This window comes from Neopelma chrysocephalum, unplaced genomic scaffold (assembly GCF_003984885.1).
Source record: "Neopelma chrysocephalum unplaced genomic scaffold, ASM398488v2 Primary Assembly neopelma1_26b, whole genome shotgun sequence".
Taxonomy (NCBI): domain Eukaryota; kingdom Metazoa; phylum Chordata; class Aves; order Passeriformes; family Pipridae; genus Neopelma; species Neopelma chrysocephalum.
The window spans coordinates 3,013,344-3,036,909 of NW_020897696.1; the positions used below are offsets into that span (position 1 = coordinate 3,013,344).

The 23,566-nt window shown below is 40.9% G+C and overlaps 1 protein-coding gene across 5 annotated transcripts in view; it reads left to right on the top strand.

The window, feature by feature from the left end:
• Positions 1-23,566, top strand: part of SSR1 (signal sequence receptor subunit 1) — a 24,630-nt gene continuing 1,064 nt past the window's right edge. Inside the window, exons 1-10 of one of the 5 annotated variants that reach the window (XM_027676238.1) lie at positions 1-215; positions 2,249-2,367; positions 4,559-4,646; positions 4,821-5,083; positions 5,900-5,976; positions 7,637-7,715; positions 8,741-8,834; positions 9,390-9,404; positions 11,501-11,564; positions 23,429-23,488. In XM_027676238.1, the coding sequence (XP_027532039.1) occupies positions 131-215; positions 2,249-2,367; positions 4,559-4,646; positions 4,821-5,083; positions 5,900-5,976; positions 7,637-7,715; positions 8,741-8,834; positions 9,390-9,404; positions 11,501-11,564; positions 23,429-23,488 (944 nt within the window). In that variant the 5' untranslated portion in view covers positions 1-130. Of the gene's footprint in view, positions 216-2,248; positions 2,368-4,558; positions 4,647-4,820; positions 5,084-5,899; positions 5,977-7,636; positions 7,716-8,740; positions 8,835-9,389; positions 9,405-11,500; positions 12,482-17,255; positions 17,278-23,428; positions 23,489-23,566 lie in introns of those variants that run through there. The other 4 variants (XM_027676240.1, XM_027676239.1, XM_027676241.1 and 1 more) reach the window with 4 other exon arrangements.

Sequence of the window (23,566 nt, forward strand, 5' to 3'; positions counted from 1 at the left end):
GATGGAGGAGCGGGAGGAGGTCCCAGCGCCCGCTCCCGCACCCGCCGCCATTTAGACAATCCCGCAGCGGCCGCCACCCGCCACCGCCGGGGCTGGCTGCGTTGGGTGCCGGGCTGTTGCCGCCGCCATCATGAGGCGCCTGTCGCAGCTGCTCCTGCTCGCCCTGCTCGTCTTCCCTGCCGCGCTGCTGCTCGGGGGCGCCCGTGGCGGCCCAGGTGAGGGCGGGCGGATGAGCGGCCGCCGCTGCCCGGGCACGGGAGAACGGTGGTGGGGCGGGAGGGATCCCCTTGGCGGTCCGGGGAGGGGGAGCCGCTCCCGCGGGGCCTGCGGAGCCCAGCGCCGCCTCCGCGACCCTCCCGCCGGGAGCCGGCGGGCGCTGCTCATTCATCGCCCCGGGCGCACCGCGCACGTGGCCGCCGGGGCTTCGGGGCCCGGCCCATTGCCTGCGGGGCCCCGGCTCCGTCCGAGGGCGCCTCGGCGGGATGCGGGGCTGGGCCCCCGTCTCTCCCAGTAGAGCAGTCCGCGGTGTCGGGCAGGGCCCTGCGGCTGCCGCCAGGTCCCCGGGCCGGGCCGTGACACCGGCCCGCCCAGACCCCGCCTGGGGACGGGGCAGAGTGCTTGTTCTTTTCGCCGCTCCCCGGCGGTGCTGGTTCCCACATTCCCCAGCAGATGCGCTGGCTGCCACCCTGCCTTCCCACCTCTTCTGCCGCCACCCCCGAATGTCCTTGGCGACACCGAGGAGCGCTAATCTCTGTTTACGCTGCAGCGTTATCTGATTCATGGTCTGGAAATTGCCTCCCTACTACTAAGTTTGGGAAGGCAGGAGAGGGAAGGGAGGCTTCTCATCCAGCTCTTGCAGTGTGCTGCAGCACGCACTGTGTGATAGTCCCTTCCCACAGCCGGCAGCTCTCCTTTCGCGCTATTGCCACATCATCATCAGCCCCTCCGACATCCATTGAAAAGACTGTAAGCTACGGATATGAAAGAGTGTGCTGGGCAGCAAAGGGTGCCTATGGCTTACCTGTACCCTGTTCATTTTTAAATTGAAATAATCTTTCGTACACTTGCAAGTTTAAAACTTCAGCAAATAAAATCACGGTAGTTAATGCTTAGGTTAAGTATTGCACGTGCTCGAGCAAAAGTCTTTGAGTGTACTTTCTGAAGGCACTTGAGAGGAGGGGTTGTGTTTGCTTTTTCTAGCTCTGACTGACAATTCTTTAGTCTTCGGATATACTTGTCCTGCTCAAGGATTCTTATTTCCAGTGAAAATTTTTAAATATTTGTTTTAAATGCGTATTTATAGCAATTAGATATTTTTCAGACTTGGGTAAATCAATCACATCCGTTCATTTCTACTTTTTCATATATGGAAAACGTTAGGTTTATTAACAAAACAATCTGTAGTTTTGTGCACGTGTTTTAAAAGTTCTCAGCCTTGCCTTTGCTGTAAACTGCAAAGGGACAGAACTTTGTCCCATGGCCAATATTTTTGTTAATCATATTTGCCCAGTGTTTGAATGTATGAGGCTTGGCTCCATGAAAGCAAAGAGGCAATGAACTATCAGATTGCACTTGTCTTGGAGCGTTACTCTAGGTCAGGTTTCTTTTCTGACTAATGTTGTGGTTCTGTTGCATATATGGATATATTAGTACACTATATTGAGGTCATATTAAAAAAAGAGTTTTTTATATTTTAAAACTTGAGTGAAAATAGGTGCAAAAAATAATAACTTTTTATCTACCTTTCAAAGTGTGCTGTTCTGTTATCAGTATGCTAATCATTTAGTAGACTTGCTAGTCTTAGAAGAAACAGTACTTACTAAATTAATTTCCTGGCAATAGCAATGTCTTATTTTCACTTTTTAAATTACAAAATTAAAATATTTTCATATGTTAACATGTTCCAAAATTAAGCAATAGCTTTTAAGGCAAATTTGTTGCTTTCTGCAAATTTAAGCATTGCTGAGTGAATGCTGAATTTTATGTCATCCAACTGTAAACTTTTTGGTTTTGAACTTGGTGGCAGATAAACGAGTAGGTGAGAAAGTTATTAGAGAAGGAATAAGGCTGAAAGATCAACACAGGCATCATTTTAATGTGAGGTTTTTGCAACTGAGGCTTCAAAACACTGTATTGGACAGATTTTTAAGAACTTCTTCAAACATTAGTTTGAGAATTGTATTTCAGTGTCAGTTTTCTGTTCGTTAACTAGATGTTAAAAAGGCTTTCTTGAATTTTGTTTTGGTAGGTTCAGGTTTATTAGTTGCAGCTCAAGATGCTACAGAAGATGAGGAAGCTGTGGAAGATACTGTAGTTGAAGATGAGGATGATGAAGCTGAAGTTGAAGAAGATGAGCCAACAGACTTGGTAGTTTTACATGAGTGTTACTTCAGAAGTATGAATTAGACCAAAAGTGCTTCAAGCTGGATAATTTACGCATGAGTTTAGTAACATTATTTTCAAATAGCTGTTTCCACATGTCTAATTAAGCTTGTGTTCAGTTTGAAGTGTCAAAAGGATTTATCTTTTCTTCCTGAATTACAAGTTGAGAAACCACATGGGGACATCCTGCCAAAACTGTAGGTCACAAAAAAGAACACCAAGTGAGAGAAACAGATTCTCATGGGAGCCCCCGTAGTTCTTTTGTAGCTTAAGCTGCACCTCAGTAAACTGAGAAAAAGATTGCGCTATTGGACTACTTAATTCTGGCTTCTTTGTATCTACTTTCCAGGGGCAACAGAACATCTGTTTTGTAGCCCGTTTTCACTTGCTACATTCCTAGCCTCTGACACTTGTTGCAGGGTATATTGTGAGCATGTTGCTGTTTAGGATCACTTGCTTCAGCTTGGCACACGTTAAAAAAATTTCTTTGACATAAGTTTTCCCTCAGCAGAGTCTCAGATGTCTGATTCCAGGAAAAAATAATTTAATAATTGAGTGCTACTGCAATAGGGACAGCTTGAGCTGGGTCCCTCTGGAAAAGAACCCTGAACAAAATCCCTGGGCTTTTATACTCTTACAACCTGTGCACCTGTTCTTTGTGCACCTTGCACATGCCTCTTGATTTAATGGTGATTTTTGTTCTGGGGTCTTCTTGTTCCTTATTGAGTTATTTCTCTATCTGTATTTATCTGGATGGGTTGCATCTTCTGCTGACAGTTGTGGCTTCCTAATGTTTCAGTTTGCACTGGTCTCACAGCCTCCCTTCACATAGCTAAGCAACAGTTCAAGATTTGTTCAACTTTTCAAGGTGAAAGTTTGCAGCTTGCAGCCTAAGGCTTCGGAAACCTTAGTTATTCATGCTAAGCAAAACTAATCTGACAAGACAACACAGGTAAAAGAATTCCGCTAACTAAACTTAATTTACAAGACAAATTAAAAAAAATTGAAAACAAAAAAGTTAAATACTTTGTCATTTTGTGATCTGCTTATAGGAGCTGAGTATTAGGTTTGCTAGACACTTAGTGTACAAAATTCTCTCAAATAAGGAAGTCTGGGACATTAGGCAAAGACGCGTAATAAGAACATAGACCTGGTAAACTGTTCTTTCGTTGTATCAGATTTTACTGATGTTGGTAAGCTGGTGAGCTTATGGTTGACCAGCTTTGCTAAGTGTTCAAAGGTATGCTATGTCAGTACTGACAGAGTATTATTAAATAACCTTTCGAATGTATTTTGCTTTTAATAAATAGTTTATGGCTTGGTTACAAAACATTACACTTTTTAGACATTTCTTTTATTTGTCACTGAAAGAGAAGATATACTTCAGCATAGCATCTTGAAATCAAGATGCTAGGTGCTCAGCTCTGGTTCCTGAGTTCATGGTATGTGTACGACAGATCCAGTAGGATATCCACTGCTTCAGGTGGTCGATTTAAGCACTGAAATCAAATGATCTGACTTGCAAGCAATTAGCTGAGACTGTTCAAGACTGGTCAGTCTTGTTTTTATTTGGTGGGGGCAGTGATGATCCCATGATCCCCAAGTGGAAAATAAGCCTTTAATGCTTGCATTTACCAAATTAAAAAGTTCGTCACAAAGGTGAACTTGAACAACTGGGTCCATGAACTTGCTTAGTTCCAGCAGTCTAACCGTTTCCAGGCATACATACAATTAACTAATGAAAACTGAATAGAAAGCTACTAAACACTCCCTCTATGGTGAAAGTAACTCTCATTTGTCCTATGGTTGTCTGTATTTTGGAAGTTCTTGTTTTCTAAATAGGAGTATCTTAGATGTGAACACTTAACATTTAGACTCTGTTCTTTTCCTTCTACCCCCAAACAGAAACCACGCTGATGCTTTCTGATTATAAACCTTTCAATAGAGCTAAATGCAGTTCAGATTAGTACTGTGTCAAATATAACAAGTAGAAAGAGAAATGCTGAAAGTGATGCTAATCAAGTCTAGAGGGAGACTGACTGTGCTAATCCTGCAACAGTAGGATTTGGTACTTGCCGTTGTTGCTTGCTTTGCCACATGGGATTCTCATGAACCAAGCATGGTCTTTGCTTCACTGTTCATTATAGGATTTTTTCAAAAAAGTCTCTTGTCTTAGACAGAAGAAAAAGAGGAAGAAGACTTGTCGGGAGAGCCTAAAGCCTCACCTAGTGCTGATACAACCATCTTATTTGTGAAAGGTGAAGGTAAGAGACCCCTGCTAATCTACCATCCTCTTTACCAATGCTTAGACTATATCTGTGTGCATAAACCAATGAAGCTCTAAAACCACAGAGTCTGTTCTAGGTGCTCTCTGTTGAGAAATTGGCTAGGTGTGGTGTATGAAGTTTCTAATGGTCGAATATTTTTTTGTGTTTCAGACTTTCCAGCGAACAACATTGTAAAATTTCTGGTGGGCTTCACCAATAAGGGTACAGAGGATTTCATTGTTGAGTCTCTTGATGCTTCTTTCCGGTATCCCCAAGACTACCAGTTTTACATTCAGAACTTCACAGCTCTCTCTTTGAACACAGTAGTTCCACCACAGAGACAAGCCACGTTTGAGTACTCTTTCATCCCTGCTGAGCCTATGGGTGGTCGTCCTTTCGGTCTAGTTATCAATCTTAACTACAGAGATGTAAACGTAAGCCTGATGTAATTAATCTGAATCTTCCTAGTTAATGTGGAGGTGTCAGGAAAGAACTGCTCAGTTGAGTTACTACTGCTTCATAAAGTGAATGTGTTTGTAATATTTAGCTGAATCACTAGATACATAAGCACAGTAAGTGACTGTTTACATGTTTCACATTAGCTGCCCAGGCACTCTCAGTTCTTTATATGTTGCACTTAAAGTTGTGTCATCAGTGGAAGCTAGAAGGCCTTAGAACTGTATAGTAGTGGGATGTACTCCTAAAAAACCAAACCAACTAACCAAAGCTAAAGCTCTGTTTAGGATAACTTAATTTTCACAGTGCTTTTCAGATTGGACTATGCTAACAAACCCTACTACCAACCTGAATGCCACCTGCAAACTTTATTTTAGGCAAATAAATGGCCAATAGTTACAATCTGGGGGAAGACTATGCAAAAGCATAAATAGGGATAAAACAGGGGATTCTTTTTTTCTTTTGGTGCAGGTCAAAGGTCACAGGCTTCTGTACCTTTGTGTTTTGGTAGTCGTAATAAGAACCCGTAGTATGTAATATCTCTTGTTATAGGAAATAACATACTGAAGGCCAGGTGTGACTGTCTTGCTAATATCAAGACTGTTCTTTGCAGTTGGAGCGAAACATTTGTGCTTTTATGTGTTGAGTCAAACCAGCACTACTTATTAACTTAATAAAGTCTTATGCAGGAGTTACTGCTTTCTAGAATTTTTCCAAGAACATGGAAAAAGATAAACATTTGTGTATGTGTTTAACAAATTAGTTTGAAATGTTATGTGCAAACTTTGTTATAGGGCAACATGTTTCAAGATGCTGTCTTCAATCAAACTGTTACAATTATTGAAAAAGAAGATGGACTGGATGGAGAAACGTAAGGAGACTGGAGATGCAAGTTTAGTTTGTGTCCTGGTAGAGCAGGTTACTGATGGTGCCAGTGAGAATAGTTTCTGTATCCTCATTTTATTGAATGTTAGGTCTGCTATGTTGATGGTGTAGCAGGCATCTGACAAATACAATGCTGACAGACTGAAAATAAGAACTTTTTCCCAAAATTAAAGTCTGTATTAATAGTGGGGATCTTCAGGATTGGTACTATGTCAATGAGCAGTTTACAGATGTGCTTTAGCTCAGAGGACATAAGCCTGGAATAGGACCGGATGTTATACAGGTACATAGCAATTCCAAGCTGTTATGCTACTGTGGTTTTTCCTAAGAGTTAAGAGGTGCAGAGGGTCCATAGTATTAGGCTGTGGGCCCTGCTGTCAAGACTGGAATAAATTTCTTCTGGAGCACTCCAGTATAATCTAAGGTTATATAAACTAAAAGATGTATTTGGAGTACAAGGTAGAGGAACTCAATCATTCTTTGCACTATCCCCTATTTGTAGAAGGTATCTTTCAGGAGTGATTCTTTTCAGAGATAAGTAGATCTGACAAACCTTATATGTCTTAAGCATATACTGTGCTCATATGCTTTTAAATGTTTTAACACTGGAGTGGAATTTTAAGTGAACCCCTGAGTTAAAAAAAATTATTCTTCAGAAGTACTTATAGACAATGTTAAATATCTGAATTGTCCTACCACAGGTAGAAATTGCCTGCTGAGCAAGCTTCCTTTTAAAAAAGGTCAGCCAAAAGAAATAGCTGTTGCATTAATTCATATTTCTCAAATAGAATGACATAAATGAAAGAAAAATTGGTCACACGAAAGAGTGTGATACTCTGAAAAAGGAGCTCTCAAAAGAATTCAGTGTGTTAGAACTAGTTTGTGCAAATGTCCTGTGAATAATTACCCTATAACAGGGATTTTCAATTAAGTCTCTTGTTTAGTTTAATTCCATAATTTCCTTTATCATAAATCTGAGTTCAGATGTTCAGCTTGGAATAGGTTTTTTACCTGTAAACTGCCTACTTCCCAAATTAATTTTAGATCTAACTTATATTCACCTCTTGCTAAGTATCTACTGATATTTCTGGTAAAATTTTTCAAAACAAACCTAAATACACAGATTAAAAAAAACTACTGATTGCATAGGTAGAATTCTAACTGTGGAACACAGAACAAGATAAGCAAGGTCTTTCAAAGCTCTGTTGCAAATAAATTAAGTCCTACCGGCACTCGCTTTGCAGTGGTGTACTAAAAGCATGTAAGAGATTTTTAAGGGGTTTGTAAGTGCTTGAAGCTATCACAAACATAAATATTGCCTATAATCCAATATCTTGAAACTTCATGATAGTGCAAAAAAGTTCTTGAAGTTACATAATTTCAGTATTTATTTAGAACAGTTTTCTAATTTATAAAGCATTTTTCAAATGTTCTGTTGTTCAGAATTAATTTTGATTACAGTTTCTGAAGTCAGAGTCAGAATATTTGTTAGCACTTCAGTTTCAAAATCATTGTTTTTTTCCCCCACTCCTCCCCTACAAAAGTTCATATGTGGCCAAAGCTAGGCTTAGATTCTGTGCCTCTGTGTAAACCCTCTTCAGAACTTAAGATTTTCATTTAATGGTTTCTTAAACTGTTTTTTAAAGGATCTTCATGTACATGTTCCTCGCTGGACTTGGTCTACTTGTCATTGTTGGCCTACATCAGTTGCTAGAATCTAGGAAGGTGGGTAGTGTGTTTGTCTATGTACTTGTTTTAATACAAAACCTTTCTGATATGAAAGAAAGCAATTCAGTAATTGTTTCTGGAATATGACAGTACAAGTAAAACTTCAGAAGATTTATTTTTAGAACCTTAGAGCTTACTGGAGAAACTAGAGAGTTTTTTAAAACTTCATAACCGAAGACATTTTGATTGCTCAGCTCATGCTCTTTTGGTCTGCTCTTTGGCACCACACTGAAGCTGAATTGGAAGCTTTGATACCTTCCAGTCACTGGATGTGTGTGTCTTCTCATTCACTACTTACTAGGTAGATTTTCCCCATGCTCTCTATTTCTGCCTATTAGTTTAATCCAGAACAGACTTTGGGGAAAACAGCTGTCTAGTCCTTTATTTAGTTCTCATCAAAGCTTTGCCATAATGCTGATTAGGCATTTGTAATTCCATTTGTAATTGCATTAATTTAACTAATAACAACTAAGGGTTTGTCTGTGTATGTGGTTTGGCAAGTAAAAACTGTTGAAAGCTTGAAGTCTCATCTGTATGCAATGAATAGGTGATGCCTTTGTGCGGTGTGGCTTACCATATTTTTGAAGTAGCTTCACTTGGGAAAAAGTATGGGATGATTATTGTGTGTTGACATCTATTTTGCAAGGTGACATACAAGAATGTTGTACTAATCTGAGAAAGCATAATGAAACTGGTCATCACAAAGTTTGATTAATCATCAGCTATTTTTTGCAACAGGTATAATGAACTTGCCCAGGTGTGCATGAAATCTTGATGTCTTTATGTGGAATAAGTATTGTGAGGCATAAGAAGTGGTAATGTGAGGCTTGAGGAATAAATTGCTATTAGGAAGGATAGCTTAGCTTTAACTCCAAAGACAGCTCCATACATTGACTAGCCTTAAGTTTGTGCCTTAGTGAAATAATTACAATTCATTAAATATAGCATTTTTAGTAATTTCTTATACTTGTGCTATCCAAACCTTCTTTGAAAGAAAAATCTTTTCTTTCTTGAATTTTCAGAGGAAAAGACCGGTACAGAAAGTAGAGATGGGAACATCAAATCAAAATGATGTTGATATGAGCTGGATTCCCCAAGAAACTTTAAATCAAATAAGTAAGTATTCTGCCTTCCACAAACTGGAGCATCACAAACCTACTTGATCAATTAATTATAATGGAATAAGTAACTGATACCCATTTCTCAGAACAGCATCCAACTCTTCTAGGGAATAAAAAACTGTCTAAAGCACTGTGCTTAATGATTAGACTGTTACTTTAGCAGCCTGGTCTTTATTAGATCAACCAGTGAAGTTTGTTCTATAATGACTATTGGTGACTTTTACAATTTGGTCTGTAGACTATTTTTTAACAGTATAAAATCTCTACAAAGGAGGTTTAAATAGGAGAAAATAGCTGTCATCTCAAAGTTTCTGTAGGTTGTTTGGAAGTTTGCCTGTAGACCAAAGTTTTAAATGAGTATTAGAAGTGTATATTAACTAAAGCCACATTAAAACTTGGTATTAATGTCCTTCACAAATCCAAAATGATTAAGTTCTACTTGATACCTGAAATGACAACAGTAAACTAAATATCTGATTTCCTTAGACTGTTTGTGGATATTTCTAACTTCTCTTACTCTTTCTTTTCTTTTGCTTTCCCATGGCTTCAGTGCAGAGTAGAAGAGGTGAGGCAAACCCTTTGTGAGCTGCAGAGTGAAAGTGGTTAATGTGTTGTCCATGTAATAATTGGACATGGATAGAAGTACAGCTTCCTGCATGCAATGCCTGGTGATGTAGCATGAGCAGTAAAAGATAACAGAACAGATGCGTGCAATGGCACAAACACATTTTATGTACTTCTAAATTTATGTTTTCATGTATTTTGTGTATGCATTTCTGGTTATATTGTAGTTACATAGTTTCAGTAGGATGCTGCTGAAGCACTGTTGTCTCTTCTAACAGTTCCCAGAACTCTTTATCTAAAAGGCAGATGTGTATTTTGCCTTCTCCACTACCTTAGTGTAATGTCAAACTGATATTACATAAGGACAGTGGAGGGAGTGTTCATGACCAATAGCTGAGTGCATCTTGTTTCAGTGAGAAACAAACCTCACCCTTGGGTATAATAATTTACTAATCAGATTTATCTTCCTGTGTCTTCCTTATCCTGGGTGAACTATCATCAGAAGCATTGTCTGGTGTGAGGTGGGAGAGCCTCAACAAAGTGCATCCTAGATGACATGTAAAGAGAAGTGCTTTGAAAACCCTTTGTGGGACCTACCTTTACTTGGCAAAGACTGCTCTTTTGATGAAATAAGCATATTCTGAGCTTCATTCAGTGTAGAAGGGCTAGAGGCCTTAGCTCTGATGTGTGCCAGGAGCTGATGACTTTGCTTTTTTTATTCCTTCACCCTTTTTACTCTATTTACATGACTATTGCTCTACTTGTGAAGATGTAAGCTTTCTTGTACGTTGTTTTCTGTGAGACACAAGAATGATAGTGTAAAATCCAGGCACAGAAATCTGAAGTGTCAATCTAGCAAGAAAAACTAAATGCTATATTTTTTTTTAAATAACAAGCTATCTTTAAACAGGTTCAAATCCTGGTAATGTTTGGGTCCTGTCCCAGTCCCTTTCTTAAGACAAATAGATATTCATATCTTTTCATATCTGAAGTCTAGGAAAAACTGATGTAAGTTGAACAATTAAGTTGTTCTTAATTGTTGTTTTCTCAGCTCCAGGTTAGCTTCAGTTAGAACTCTACATTAGAATTCTTTAAAATATGTGGCCTTCAAAATCTTGGAGGTTCTTGAATTTTTATTGCTGAAAGACATTTCATACTGTACTGATTGGCTCATAATGGCATGATGGCTGCTCCTTGTGTTTTCACATACTCTAAACAATGAAGTTATTGGAGATTGTTCTGTTTTAAGAAAATGTGCGGTTTTTAAGTCAGCAGGTGTACATAGCAATCACTTTAGCACTTCATACAGAGTATTGAAGCTTCTCTACAATAATCATAGAACCATAGAAGGGTTTGTATTGGGACCTTAAAGTTCATCTAGTTACAACCTCCCTGCCATGGGCAGGGACACCTTCCACTAGACCAGGTTGCTCAAAGCCCCATCCAACCTGGCCTTGAACACTCCAGGGATGGAGCAGCCACAGCTTCTCTGGGCAACCTGTTCCAGTGCCTCACCGCCCTCACAGTCAAGAATCTTCATATGGGGTATCTGATTACAAAGTGCATCTTCATAGTCAAATGTGGATGCTTTCTGGAAAAGTGGGGGTTTTCACAAGAAAAACACTTATCTTCAGCTGCTAATCTATATGAATGTGGAAATGCTTTAATGCTTTATGCAAGAGAACTTGCTTAAAGGAGAGTCAATCATAAATTCTTTAGGAAGGCAAACTCAAGTCAGTATTGATCAAAATAATTCATTAACTTTATGGAAGCGTAATTACCAAACGTGAAAGTTTTCTAAACAGACAAGTGGGGTGGAGATGGTGTAGGTTTTTGGTTCTGGGTTTTTTCGTATTTTAGTAACTGGCTAGAGCAAACCTCACCCTGGAGTTGCATGTTACAGAATGGAAGCGTTTTTTTGTTACCTTCTATTTAGTATGAAAAAGGCTGAACAAGTTGCTTGAATTGGCTTCTCTGTGGTGATACATTGCATTAGCGGGGCAGTTTGCCTTCTGTTTGGGAGGAGAAAAATACATAGTCACGTAACAATTGCAGTTGATGCAACTGTAACTCCTTTTTTCTTTTTTTTCCACCCAGATAAAGCTTCACCGAGGAGGTTGCCCTACAAGAGGGCACAGAAGAGACCAGTGGGCTCTGATGAGTAATATTAACTAAGTACAACAGTTGAACCTTTACTAATCCTGCCTGTTTGGGTTTTTTTGGAGTAGTGCAGAGAATCCATATCACCATAAGGAAAATATTGCTAAACATTTGGACTGAACAGATTAACTGAATGGTGTTAATATTACTGAAAATGCACTTCTCTTTTAATTTTTTTTTTAATTGTTGGGGGGTGGGGGAAAGTACCTGTTAAGGTTTGTGCCTGCGTGTGTAAGCGGTTGGTCTTAACAGAAACATGTTACCTGAAATGTGCCTTTAGAGTTCTTTGTAATGCTGGCTTGTCATCTGTACATTGTCTTTGAAGGATTTTTCTCCTCTCCCTAATCTGAATGTCTAGTGACTTAATCCGTCTTGATTGTATCATATCTGTAACAGAATCTGTATGCATTTCTCTTCTTCAGTAAGTAACATTATTCTTTACAGCATGCACACACTGAAGTTTGTGTGTGTGGTCCCATTTCAGTGGCCAGGCACTGATCATCTAGACTTCTGCATAGTTTGCATTCTAAAGGCACAATTGGGTATAGCTGCTTGTAGTGGTAGATATTTTGCTGCTGTTTTGATCTGGGCATGCAGTGACCTAAAAATCTGAACTTATCTGCATAGATGTTAGAAAGACTCTTACACAGCAGCAGAACTCGTGAAGCATGGAATTTGTGTGCTGAATTGGTATTACTACATAAATCTTTTTTATACCCAACTTCTTAAATGGTTAGTTATTTGAGTCGTGCCAGCATTTTAAGTATTCTGATTATAGTGGTAGTTCTGCAATGTTTACTCAAGAAACTATTGAACAAGACAGAACAACTTTTCAGTAAGTTCTTGGTTCTCTCTCCTAAAAACTAGAATGCCATATGTATCCAAATGTTGATTTGTGGCTTTTTTAAAGCTTTACAAGGATTTGCTGTACACACTTGAAACTGACTTTGAAAAATGGTTGGCATCAAAGAATTTTTTTGTTGGCAAACTATTTAATTTACCCTTTATGGTTTTTAAATCTCACTCATCTTTCTGCTGCTCAGTACATTGGTCTGAATTATTTTTTTTCTCACTTTGTCTTTCTTACTAGTAACACAGACGCATATTCATCACTAACTACATGTTATTTCAGTACTCGAGCAGAAAAGCTCTATGAAATCAAAATGAGATTCCCTTTTGTGGCTTATGTGATTACCAGGTACTGAGATATTGATCCACATCCACTGCATTCAGGAATTTAACTGACAGGGAAAAGAGCAGATATGCAGAGTGTCAGTTTGCTGCCATTCAGGCACTTGGACAAGGCGTGAATTGTTTGCATCTCGTTTGCATCTCAACTGCATCTCTTCCTGTGTCTGAAGGTTATCTGGAAGCTCGTTGAGGTCAGGAAGAGCCATCAATTTGAGACCTCTGTCTTCTTTCCCTGACCTTTCTGATCCCCACCTGTAGAAATGCTCTTTTAGGTCTAAACTTGCTTTGCAGGGGCTGAGCTTCTGAGTCAATGAATGCTGAGCAATATTTCCAAATCCTGTCACAGTGTGTTTGAAGCATCTAAGCTCTGAAACTACCTATACTGGCACTATTTTATTATACACTTTGCCAGAATGAACTGTGAAGATGTTCTTGACTCGTCTTGCTATGGAAGAGATGCTTTATTCAACTTTTTGAAAATATAGCTAGTCCAGGCAGAATATTTTTTGCAGTTAAGATTGCTTTGTTTTCATACAGATCACTTAGCAAACAGTTGAATGCTGCCTTCATAAGAGGTATCTCCACTCAAGTTGTGTGGAACAACTTTTTTTTGCCTTTAGTGATGTAATCTGTGATTCTGTGGTAGGTTTGAGGGCTTATATTCAAGCTTGCATTAATTCAACAGAGTGTTTCTGTATTAAATGCTTCATATTCTAAAGCCCTATATTTATTGCAGCACCTGATACACTGAACTTTTAAGTTCCCTCTTTTGGATTATGTCTCTAACCTGACATCAAGAGGGGTTTTTTTTTTTCACCTTTGGTAATAGGTCATCTTGAACTGTGTGCTCTAATTCTTCCCAAGGATCAAAGGCACTCTCTGAGGGGGGGGGTGATGACAGCTGCTCTAGAGACAGTGGTATGCCAGGAAAAAAGACAAAGGATCAGTACAGAGGATGCTAATTTGTAATACTCTGGTTTTATTTGTTGAGATAAATAGATTAGCTCTTACTGAATGAGTCCTGGAGCAAGTGTGGCCTTTAGAAGCTGAAGGACTGTACAAATAAGAAGGAAGTACTTGAAGGTTTCAGTTCTTTTCTCTGCACTTGGTGGTTACCTTCCAAATGCTTAAGCTCTAAGCATGAAGGAAGAGAGGCGGCATCTTGTGTAGGAATCAGCACTGGCAGTGTCCAGTTTTGTATGATCTTTCTGATCATACAACTTGCCATTCACTGTGGATGGTTCTCAGTAATTTTCTCAGCCAGAAGCAGTTCATAAGAACAGTGGCCAATAGACCACTACTGCTCATGATAAATGTTGTAACAGTTTTGAATTACTTGTTTCTCTTTATTGCTAAGTTTCAACTAAAGCAAATTAACATTCCAATATGCAGTGGAAACTGAACTTTGGCATCTCTAACATTATTTCTAGTGAATAAGCCGGTCTACTATACTCATTTTTCTTCAAATGGGAGAGTATAGTTGCTGCTTTATCCCATTGGTTAGAGACTTTTATTTTGGTACTTGAATTTTCTACTCCGTTTTTAAACACATAGAGATAGCTTAGTGTCACAGGTATGTTACTGGATATCATTATTATCAGCTGTGTAGGGTATCCTTTCACTGACTTAAATATGAGACATAGCAATTCTACCTGTCTATGCCACCCCTTTCCACGTGGCAGCATAAGCATTATTATAATCTAGAGTTCTCACCACTATTCAGCTGGCGTAGTACACTGCCACACCACTGCTCCTGTGAGGTTTTGAGAAAGTTTCACAGTGAGAACTGTAAAAGATGTGGGCTAGAGTTTCTTCCTTATTAGTAAGAGATGTTAAAGTGGTTTTAGACAGCACATAAACTATGGCCTTAGAGTGAAGGACCACTATTAATTCCTTTCTCACAGCTCCTTAACTTACTCAAAAAAATTGTGCAGACTTAAAAATTCCACACTTGGGGCAAGAAAAACTGCTTTAGAGTTCATGTCTACAAAGCATTAATTGAGCTACATTTGAACTGCATGGGATACTTGTAGCCCTCTGTATGCTGTCTGCTTCATGACAGCAGTTCATTTTTTCCCAGTATCATTTAATCTGAGAAAGAAGAGTGGTTGCTGTCAGACTAAAGGATTGAAGCATCACCCTAATTCTTCATGTACAAAATTATTAAATTGCAGGCTTCAGAGCTGAATGGAGCAGACTAGTGATGGTAGTGCTTGTTTTAAAGAGTTATACTGAAGCTCTTTCTTAGCTTGGAGCGGGTATAATCAAAATTATCATTCACTGACTATTCCTGGAATGCATGGTGCTAAACAAAATGTTGCAGGTGAAAGCTCTGAATTCAGGAAAGTAGCAGGGAAGCCAAATAATAATGTGGGCTGGTTGTCCCATTTTTCAGTGTGCCTAATGTACTGAGCAGTAAAGAGTTTGTTCTCTTTTCTCCTCCAAAGGAAGGACACTGCCTACCTCATAGGAGTGACACAAGGGCTGTTTCAAGAGCGTTTTGAAGTTATTTGAGGCTTGCACAATACGCTTCCATGGAGGTAGTAAGACATAGCACTAGTGTAGCTTGCTGGCAATTGCATACATAGATCCATACTGTACCTGTTTAGTCCCCTCACTGAACAGAACTCAGCAGCTTTACACTTAGACGTGTCTAAAATTCACAGAGGAATTGCAATTAACTTACAGAGGAGAGCAAAGCCAGAAAAATCTCCTATTTTCTGCAAAAGCTTATGGGCGGGCTAAGTAACATTCTTCTGACATTTTTCCATTTATCTTTTCAATTTTCCCAGGGACTTTTTTTAATCAATTGATACAGATGATTGTTTGTGAAGCTACAATCAACAGTCAGTTTAAGAATGACTGATTGTTTTGGATGATTAAGTTCAGATGTACTGCAACTGAAGTGTTAAATTAACATTTATGTTTTTACCTGCTGACTTCCATTTATAAGTGAGATCAGATCTCTTTAAAACAGCTGCAGGTTTTTGTAAATTATACTTGATTTTTTTTTTCTTAGCATTGTGTAGCTTTTTTTCTTTTTTTAATAAAGCATGAGTATGGCACCAAAAAAAAGGCCTTTTCCTTGATAAGCAACCTGTACTTGCAAATATGCAAAGAGTGGAAAAAATACTATTCTTAAAAAGCTGCTTTCTGCAAGTGTAGTTGGGATGGAAATAATATTAAGCAAATACTCTGTTTTGGACAGTGGACTCATAATTAAGATTAGAATTCTTTATAAGAATGAGGGAGGGCCCTGGGAAAATGTTCAGTAAGTTCTTGAATCCTCATCTGTTAAAACTGAGCCATAATCCCCTACATTTCTAGAAAGAATAACCTCCTGTTAAAACCTAGGCAGTGGAAAAAGGATTTGTTAAGATGCTTAAAGGTTGCTGAAGCACAAGGTTTAAATAAGGCCAAATCCTTATGGCTTTTCCATGAATGCTGTTATCTGACCAAACAAACATGACATTCCAGGCAGTAATTCTGCAAGTAGCAGTTCCAGCAGGTATATTACATCCAAACAGAGCAAGGTAAGACTTGCTGGGGAAAAAAGCTAACAAAAATGGCTTAAAAATAAAGGATGCTGGGACTCCTGTATTTGTGAACTATATCTGTGGATAAATAAGGAAAAAATTAAAAGCAGATGTGTTGATGTATTTTTAGGTCCAAGAAGACATAAAAATAACTCTGAAATTTGAAGCCTACCTCGTCTTTCCCTGAAAAGATCAAGATAGGTTTTTGAGATCTCATCTTGGTATCTCTTCTTTCTAAACCAGTTTTTGCAGTCTATCTGCCTGTCATGTTAGTAGTCTTGGCTATAAATTTATATTAGCCAAGATGCAGTAATATTTCAGCATTACAACATCCCAGTCCCTTAACTGCTGAGGAAAAGCTGAAACTTAACCTGCCTTTCCTCCTCCCTCTCTGTCTGTTCAGCTGACATGGAAACCACAACTTGTCCTACCTTAACTGAGTTTTCCCTGTGCCACTTAAATTCACATAATGAAACCACCACTTAAGAGCTGGCTCTTTCACACAGCGAAGAGAATGCTTGGAGGTGATGTACTTACTCAGACAATTGTGAGACTAAGGGAGATTTTCAAGATGATCTCACAGTGTATATTCTAGTAAAGAAGGTTCAGTCCTGCCCCGCGGGGCCTGGATGGAGCTACTCAGTGTAATTTTCATAGACATGAAGCTGCAGTGGTGGAGCATGTGGGATTAAAGCCTTTACCCTGGAGATAAAATACAATACCGGGTTCACTAGATGGAAATTATTACAGCCAGCAATACCCAAATCTGCCAGCTGAGGGATCTCCCAAGCCTGTGACAACTGCTCCTCAAAACAGACAAGTACAAGAGAGCTTTAGCCCCTTCTCAAAGAGCAGCATCTACATGGATGGGTTAGAGCAGTTGTGTCTAGCCTTTCTTAATCATTCCTTGCTGTATCTTGGTCACCAGAGTAAATCTGAGCAATGTATTTTTCTGTGCTTTTCAGAAAATAATTGCCAGATGTGAAGCTTGAAGTCAGAAAAGCTGTAAACGGTTGTGTCTTGCATTTGCTTCCAGAAAACATGCCGTGTCAGTGCAAGGTGTTGCAGAGGCAAGGTTTATAGGGATGCTGCATACACACTGCCTCTGCCATCTGCTGTCTTGGTGCTGGTTCCACAGTCAGGTTTCCTGTGGTTAGAGTTGGATTAAATTGGACCTTTTAACCCCATATGCACCTTGACCACAGTCAGATAAAAAGAGGTTCTCATTCAGCTTTTCTGTGAAGGCTGGATCAAAGAGCCCAGACTGTTCAGAACACTGAAGCAGCTTCCTTGCCTGAGCCTGGATCCACAGCACTGCAGAAGCAAGCAGGGGACACAACCTTGCTTGGACAGCATGTTTGATCCCAGCCTCAGCTGGCAAGTTTTCCACCCCTAAGTTTTCAAGAGAGAAGGAAAGAAAGAACACACTGTTTTCTTTAGCAAGGAGGAAAGTCTTAAAATACCCTATTGCAGGTTTCCAGTGCAAAGGAAATGCTAGAATTTAAATAGTGTCTGATGACTGTTGCATACAGTGTGGCAAACATTGTCACCAAAATAACAGGTTATATTTAGAAGCAAGTTTAAATACCCTAAAAACACTTGATTATGAAGTGCGACATTTTCCTTAGAGCCAGTAGTTAAGACTTAGTTTAATGCTTGGTTGTTTGTAATAGTGCTTCATTCATGGAGAGTGGAATTAATTTCTCACAGCTAAAAATGACATTTTGCCCTCTAAGTTCTTACTTGTTGCTGCGACAAGCAAGCTGGAAACCAGGAAGCACATCTTGCTGTTAGGCACCACGGGAAAGGTGGTGCATGAAAGAGAATTTAGTTCGTGTTTTAAAAACTACACTACACTCCTGATTAGTAGTATTAGTAGTCTGATAGGTTCCCTCAAGGTTCTCTTGAGACTGAACTCAGTCTGCTCCCGTTTAAAGCATCTCACTGGGTGTCACTGTTTCATTAGTTAGGTGCAGTGCTCCTTGTGGTTACTCATTTCTTTCTGTGACAATCCCCAAGGGCCGTCACCCCTCATTCCTATTTTGCTGAATTTATAGAATTGCACTACCCAGACGTCACTGTTTCCCTATCAGGGAATCTGCTGACAAACTGAAAACATCCCTCAGCTGCAGTTCAGTAAAACACTCCTGGAAGAAACTGGGGGAGAGGCTGCTATCACTTTTAATTAAGTGTTGTTCAAATTAAGTACGTTCATTTTTAAGCAGGTGTTTTACAGTTGCTAATGACTCTTTTCTTTCAGAAAAGGAGTTCACAATTGTCAAAGAGGTGCACTCACCAAAAAGTAATAGCCAAATGCATTAAAGGCAGCATGTGGCTCTGCATCCTGTGCCAGAACATGTTACCACGAGGTGCACATGTTCAGTTCTCCAGATCCCTCTCTTTCCCTCACCTACAAGCTTGTTTTATAACAGGCTCTGTGTCTCAGGTAGCTGTGCTTGACAGCCTCTGTGGTTTTAACTCCAAAAGATACTGACAGATAGTGCTCTAGACACGAGCTCAGAAATCAAACTCGCTGTGCTGTGGTGCAGATTTCACAGACTGCTGTGTATATGCAGGCAGGATGATACTCTGATTTTCTCTGACTGTGCAGTATAATGGACCTGATACATGTAACCTTGAAGCCTCAGTCACACAGGCACCTTGAAGGCAGCAGATGAAATGGTGTTAAATATCCTGCGACCAAAAAGACTTTGTGGCAAAGTGTGCAAATCCAGGAATACTGGATCCCACTCAGCAGCAGTGCATGTGGTAGAACATAGGAGGCCATGTGCTACCTCCTCCCCAGCTGCTCCCTGGGAGCCCTGTGCATCAAGTAGGGCTGCGCTTCGCTAGAATTAGAAGAAAACAGCAATGACGAAGGTTACATTTTTTGTCTAGAGCCAGGTTTTACCTGGTCACCTTCCCGTTCCCAAGCACAGGTCATGTGGTAAAGCTTGAGTTGCAAATACTTGGAAGAAATACTGGTCAAAGCAAGCCTACATCTCACAAGTAGCACTGCCATCACCAAGAATAAGATACAAATATTTCTTTTGGGTGCAGATTCATTAGAAGTCAGATGCTGCTCATTTAAAACAAACCTAAGCTGTCATTCTCTGTAGGATCAGGAGATGGGAGGAAGCTTAACATATCAATTGCTTTAGTTACTCAAACATAACTGACCTTGTTCCTGCACCCACTCCCTGTCTGGATGCAGGGGCTGATAGTGCTGTGTGCACACACTCAGGAAGAACCATTTCTTTGTACATTTGCTGCCAAGAGGCACATTTTGCTGTTCTTCATGCCCCAGCTACTCAGGTCATGCCCTGTAGTAGAGCCACCGACCCTCTGGCTGACATTTTGTCCTAACCTTCACACATTTTTATGAGCAGCATGGCTGCGCTCCACGTGTGGTTACAAGCTAAAAATTACCGACAAAGTCAGCCCATAGCCGTGCTGGCCTTTACTGCATTAACCTCTGCCTCTGAGATTATGAAAACAGATCAGGCCTTTCACGATGAAAAGCCTTTTCTCCAACAGATTTCTCTTATTTACAGCCTCCCATTAACTGATGTTCGTAAGCTGCTTCACAACCCTCTGCTGAAAGGCTCTAGAGAAGTTCGGGCGCTTTCACAACAGTGTCTTCCAAACACCCATCGTCCAGAGTTTCCTCATACAGTCCTGGCAGTTTTCCCTGAAAACAAGAGACAAATCTGGCACAGGAGAAATAAACTAGCACAGCAAAGAAGAAAGCTATTTTCAGTTCCTACTACTCAGAGGATTGCTACAGTGTTTACCACATTACTCAGTGAGGTTGGGTGAGCCAGAGGAGTCTTCCCACTTACTACTGTTTAATATAGGAAAAAAAATTGCTTCCCTTTTGTGAAGGTCTTTTTTTAGGCTGAGGGGGGACTTGAGAACTAAAAGTAGGAGGCAATACTAGAATTTTAGGAAAGCCTCAACAATATTTCTCAACTCCATTTAGTTTCACCTCTACAGAGTGATTTCAGATGCATCCTGAAATGAAGGCATCTTGGCACCTTACCTAGCAATACTCTGAAGGTTTTAATTTCCATAGAGAAATCAATCAAGTTTTTTGTCTGTCTGGCACCCCATTAACACACTGGCATGTGTGTGCAGGTTATATGCCACTTACCTGCGGTGACACTTGCATATATCAACAGCAAGGCAGATGCTCCTATATCTGTTGGGCATCCCATTCTGTGCAGTAACCTGCCAGCAGTCTGTGTCTTCACTGCTGTCTTGGAGCAGGCCAGCTGCCCTCTGACTCTCCACCGTATTTCTCCCAAGTATTAAACCACTTAATTTCCTTTTTAAAAAAAGGTATTTTTTGAAAAACAGTTTCATAAACATCTTTTTACTGTGCTGAACATGCTGCTGCTCACAAACACAACACTCTTACCCACAGCCTAACCTTTACCCCATCCCTTGCTTTAAATAGGCCTCCCTGCCCAGGTGAAGCCACTTATGGGTCCTGGCAGCACACAGGAATGGTGCTCTCGCAGTTTTTGCACCTGTAGAGGTGCAGCTGGTGAGACATCCTAAATAATTCTGTCCCAGAGCACTCCTCTCTATGCTGTGCCCCCCTCCCAGTCCTCTAGTAGTTCCCAAGCAAACACACGAGTACCACTGGATGAATGAGTCCCTCACTTGTCCTAGGGCTAAGGGCACACACCACTTGTGTCTGACACCCACTCAACGTGTGGGAGAAACACCTTGGGCTTACTTGGTATAAATCATCCTTTCGGGATTGTCGAGAAGGCGCTAAATCATCTCAAACTGCATTCCCAATACACAATCCTCAGCTGAGGGGACTAGGAAAGACACCACTGAGGTCATGTTGAGAAAGGCCAAGAGGTATGAACTTGCTGAGTGCAAGTCTGTGCATCTGCAGGACATGCTTCAGACATACTAGATGGGGCCCCATGAACAAACCACTTTTCCTGTTAATGTTCTTCAAAATGAGAGGAATAGGCTGTGACTGTACACCCGCTCAGCAGAGCTGTTGGCTCAGGGACCCCAGCTGTGCTGAATCTCCTGTCATTTTAGAGATATTTCCATTTTCTCTAATCCTATGATCCAGCATGGCACTAATTTCCAAAGACTAGGGAAATCCAGCAGCAAATCTGCAGGTAGCTGCAGTCACCTGTTTCCAGACAGTGACAATATGCTCCTGGATGTTTGTTTCCCCTGTTCCCTGTATGTGCATGTCAGGACATGGAGTGAGGAGCACAACTCCAGTGTGGGGCTGGAGGCCAAACCCAGAAACTCCAGAGCACACCCAGGACTCAAAGTCCAGGGGTCACCACAGTGAAGTGCTGATATGCCACCAACCTTCAGTGCACACACGTCCCCAGGTCAGACACCGCACAGGAAATCCAAGATGCAGATACCAGTCAAATCATGCCATCCGACTTAGGCTAGATACATACCTTTTCCTACACACACACTTCCCTCTTCCCCAAATCTTGGACCATTTTTCATGAAACATTCAGCTCCTCCCTAGCATGAAGGAGGTTTTCAAAATCCCCCAAGTCAATTCCTTTATTTAAACAGATCAGAGCACAAAACCCAGCATCTCCCTCATTGCCCCTTTCGCTGTTGCAGCACAGCCCCACCCTTGCACACGTGATTACAGTTAGTGCCAAGGAAGGGGAATAGGGGGGAAAATTTTTTATGCAGCTCCTTGGCTGGAGGCTCAGGTGACCCATGACACCAGAAGATGCTGGTGCATTGTACAGGTTTTACTCACTTCCCTCCCTGATGTTGGGTACTCCAGTACTCAGGTTCTTGGAAATGCTGGCGTGGCCCCCTTTTGCACAGTCCAGCAGTTGAGATGTTCTGATTGAACCATCTAATGCATTTCTCCATCTTTTTCTTTTCCTGCATTGTCAGAGTAGGTGATAGAAAATGGCACCAGTTAGACTGACATACAGAAAGTGCCGATTATTCTGTGCTGGGGTCTTGTCTCCATTTTACAGGTAGTTCTAAACCTCAGGTTTCTAAAAGTGACATTTTCAATCCCATTGTAACTCTACACAAAGGCCTAAAGAATACGGCATGTGTGACTCCCCAAATAGGAGACTTGTGAAGAAGGAAAAGTTTCAAGTAAACTTTTACCCCTTGCCACCTTTGTTAGTTGAATTGTGACTGATTTTGTTTGAGAAAGGCTTTTTTTCAACAGAACAGGCCAAAACACTATGTTAAGTGTCAACAGCAAATTATTTCTGATTGTATTCACTTTCTGAAGATGCTGGTGTAGGCATTCAGCCCTCCCATCCCTCAGACTCTGGCTACTTTTTGACAGCTGGATAATGGAAAACAAATACCTTTATTCCTTTCTCTTTACCTGTTCGCAATTCAGTAGCAGCAAAGATGCAAAAGATGCTCCAACCAGGGTCTGCATCTTGCTTTGGGACAGCCAGTTTTTACCCAATCCTGCTATCTCCAGCCCATTCCCACAGCCTACAGCTTCATACTCCACAGTTGGAAAAAAACCCCACTCTCCTGGTGCCCCTCGCTGCCAAGGCATCCCTGTGGTGGCACAGGACTTACATCTTCCCCAAACCTTAATGCTCTGGGCTAAGTGTGTGGCCTCCATGCCTGAGGCACTGCTGTGAGACAGATCCACAACACAGGGGCTATGCCACTCTCTGTCCATGTGGAGAATTAACCTGCAGCTTCACCTTTAAACACAGTGGGGAAAAAAATCTTTAGGGAATGAGGCGAGGAAACAGCAAGTTGGACGAAGCACACAAGAGACACCACCACCACCTCCCTGCCTCTCTGTTAACCTGATGTTTCAGGCCAGATCTGCCACTGGAGCTGGTGCGGGGAGGAGTGGAGGCAGAAAGAGGGAAAGGGAAAGGCCAGCAAGGAGCAAAGTTATCTGGCCCTGCAGGGTGTTACCCTGTCAAAGGCAAGAAGAGCAGGGAAATTCCCAACTTGTGAACAGTCACTGCAAATTGAGGTAGAAGGAGAAAAGGGCTGGGCACAGCAATTATACCCTTCCATGGCCTAGAACCATGTGCTTTCTAAGTCATCTATTTCATAAGTAACTAGTCACAGTCACTTCCTAGCCACATAAACTCATCCCATTTGATTTTACACCTCCTGACAGGTCCCCACACCACTTGGATGCAAGCTTCCCATCAGTCTCACGAGAGGAGAGGAGACACAGGTCAGTGGGTGGGAGAGGGAAAATTTATTTTCTGCTGTTTTCCTCCCTCAGAAATCATGTCTCCACCCCCTCAGCCCA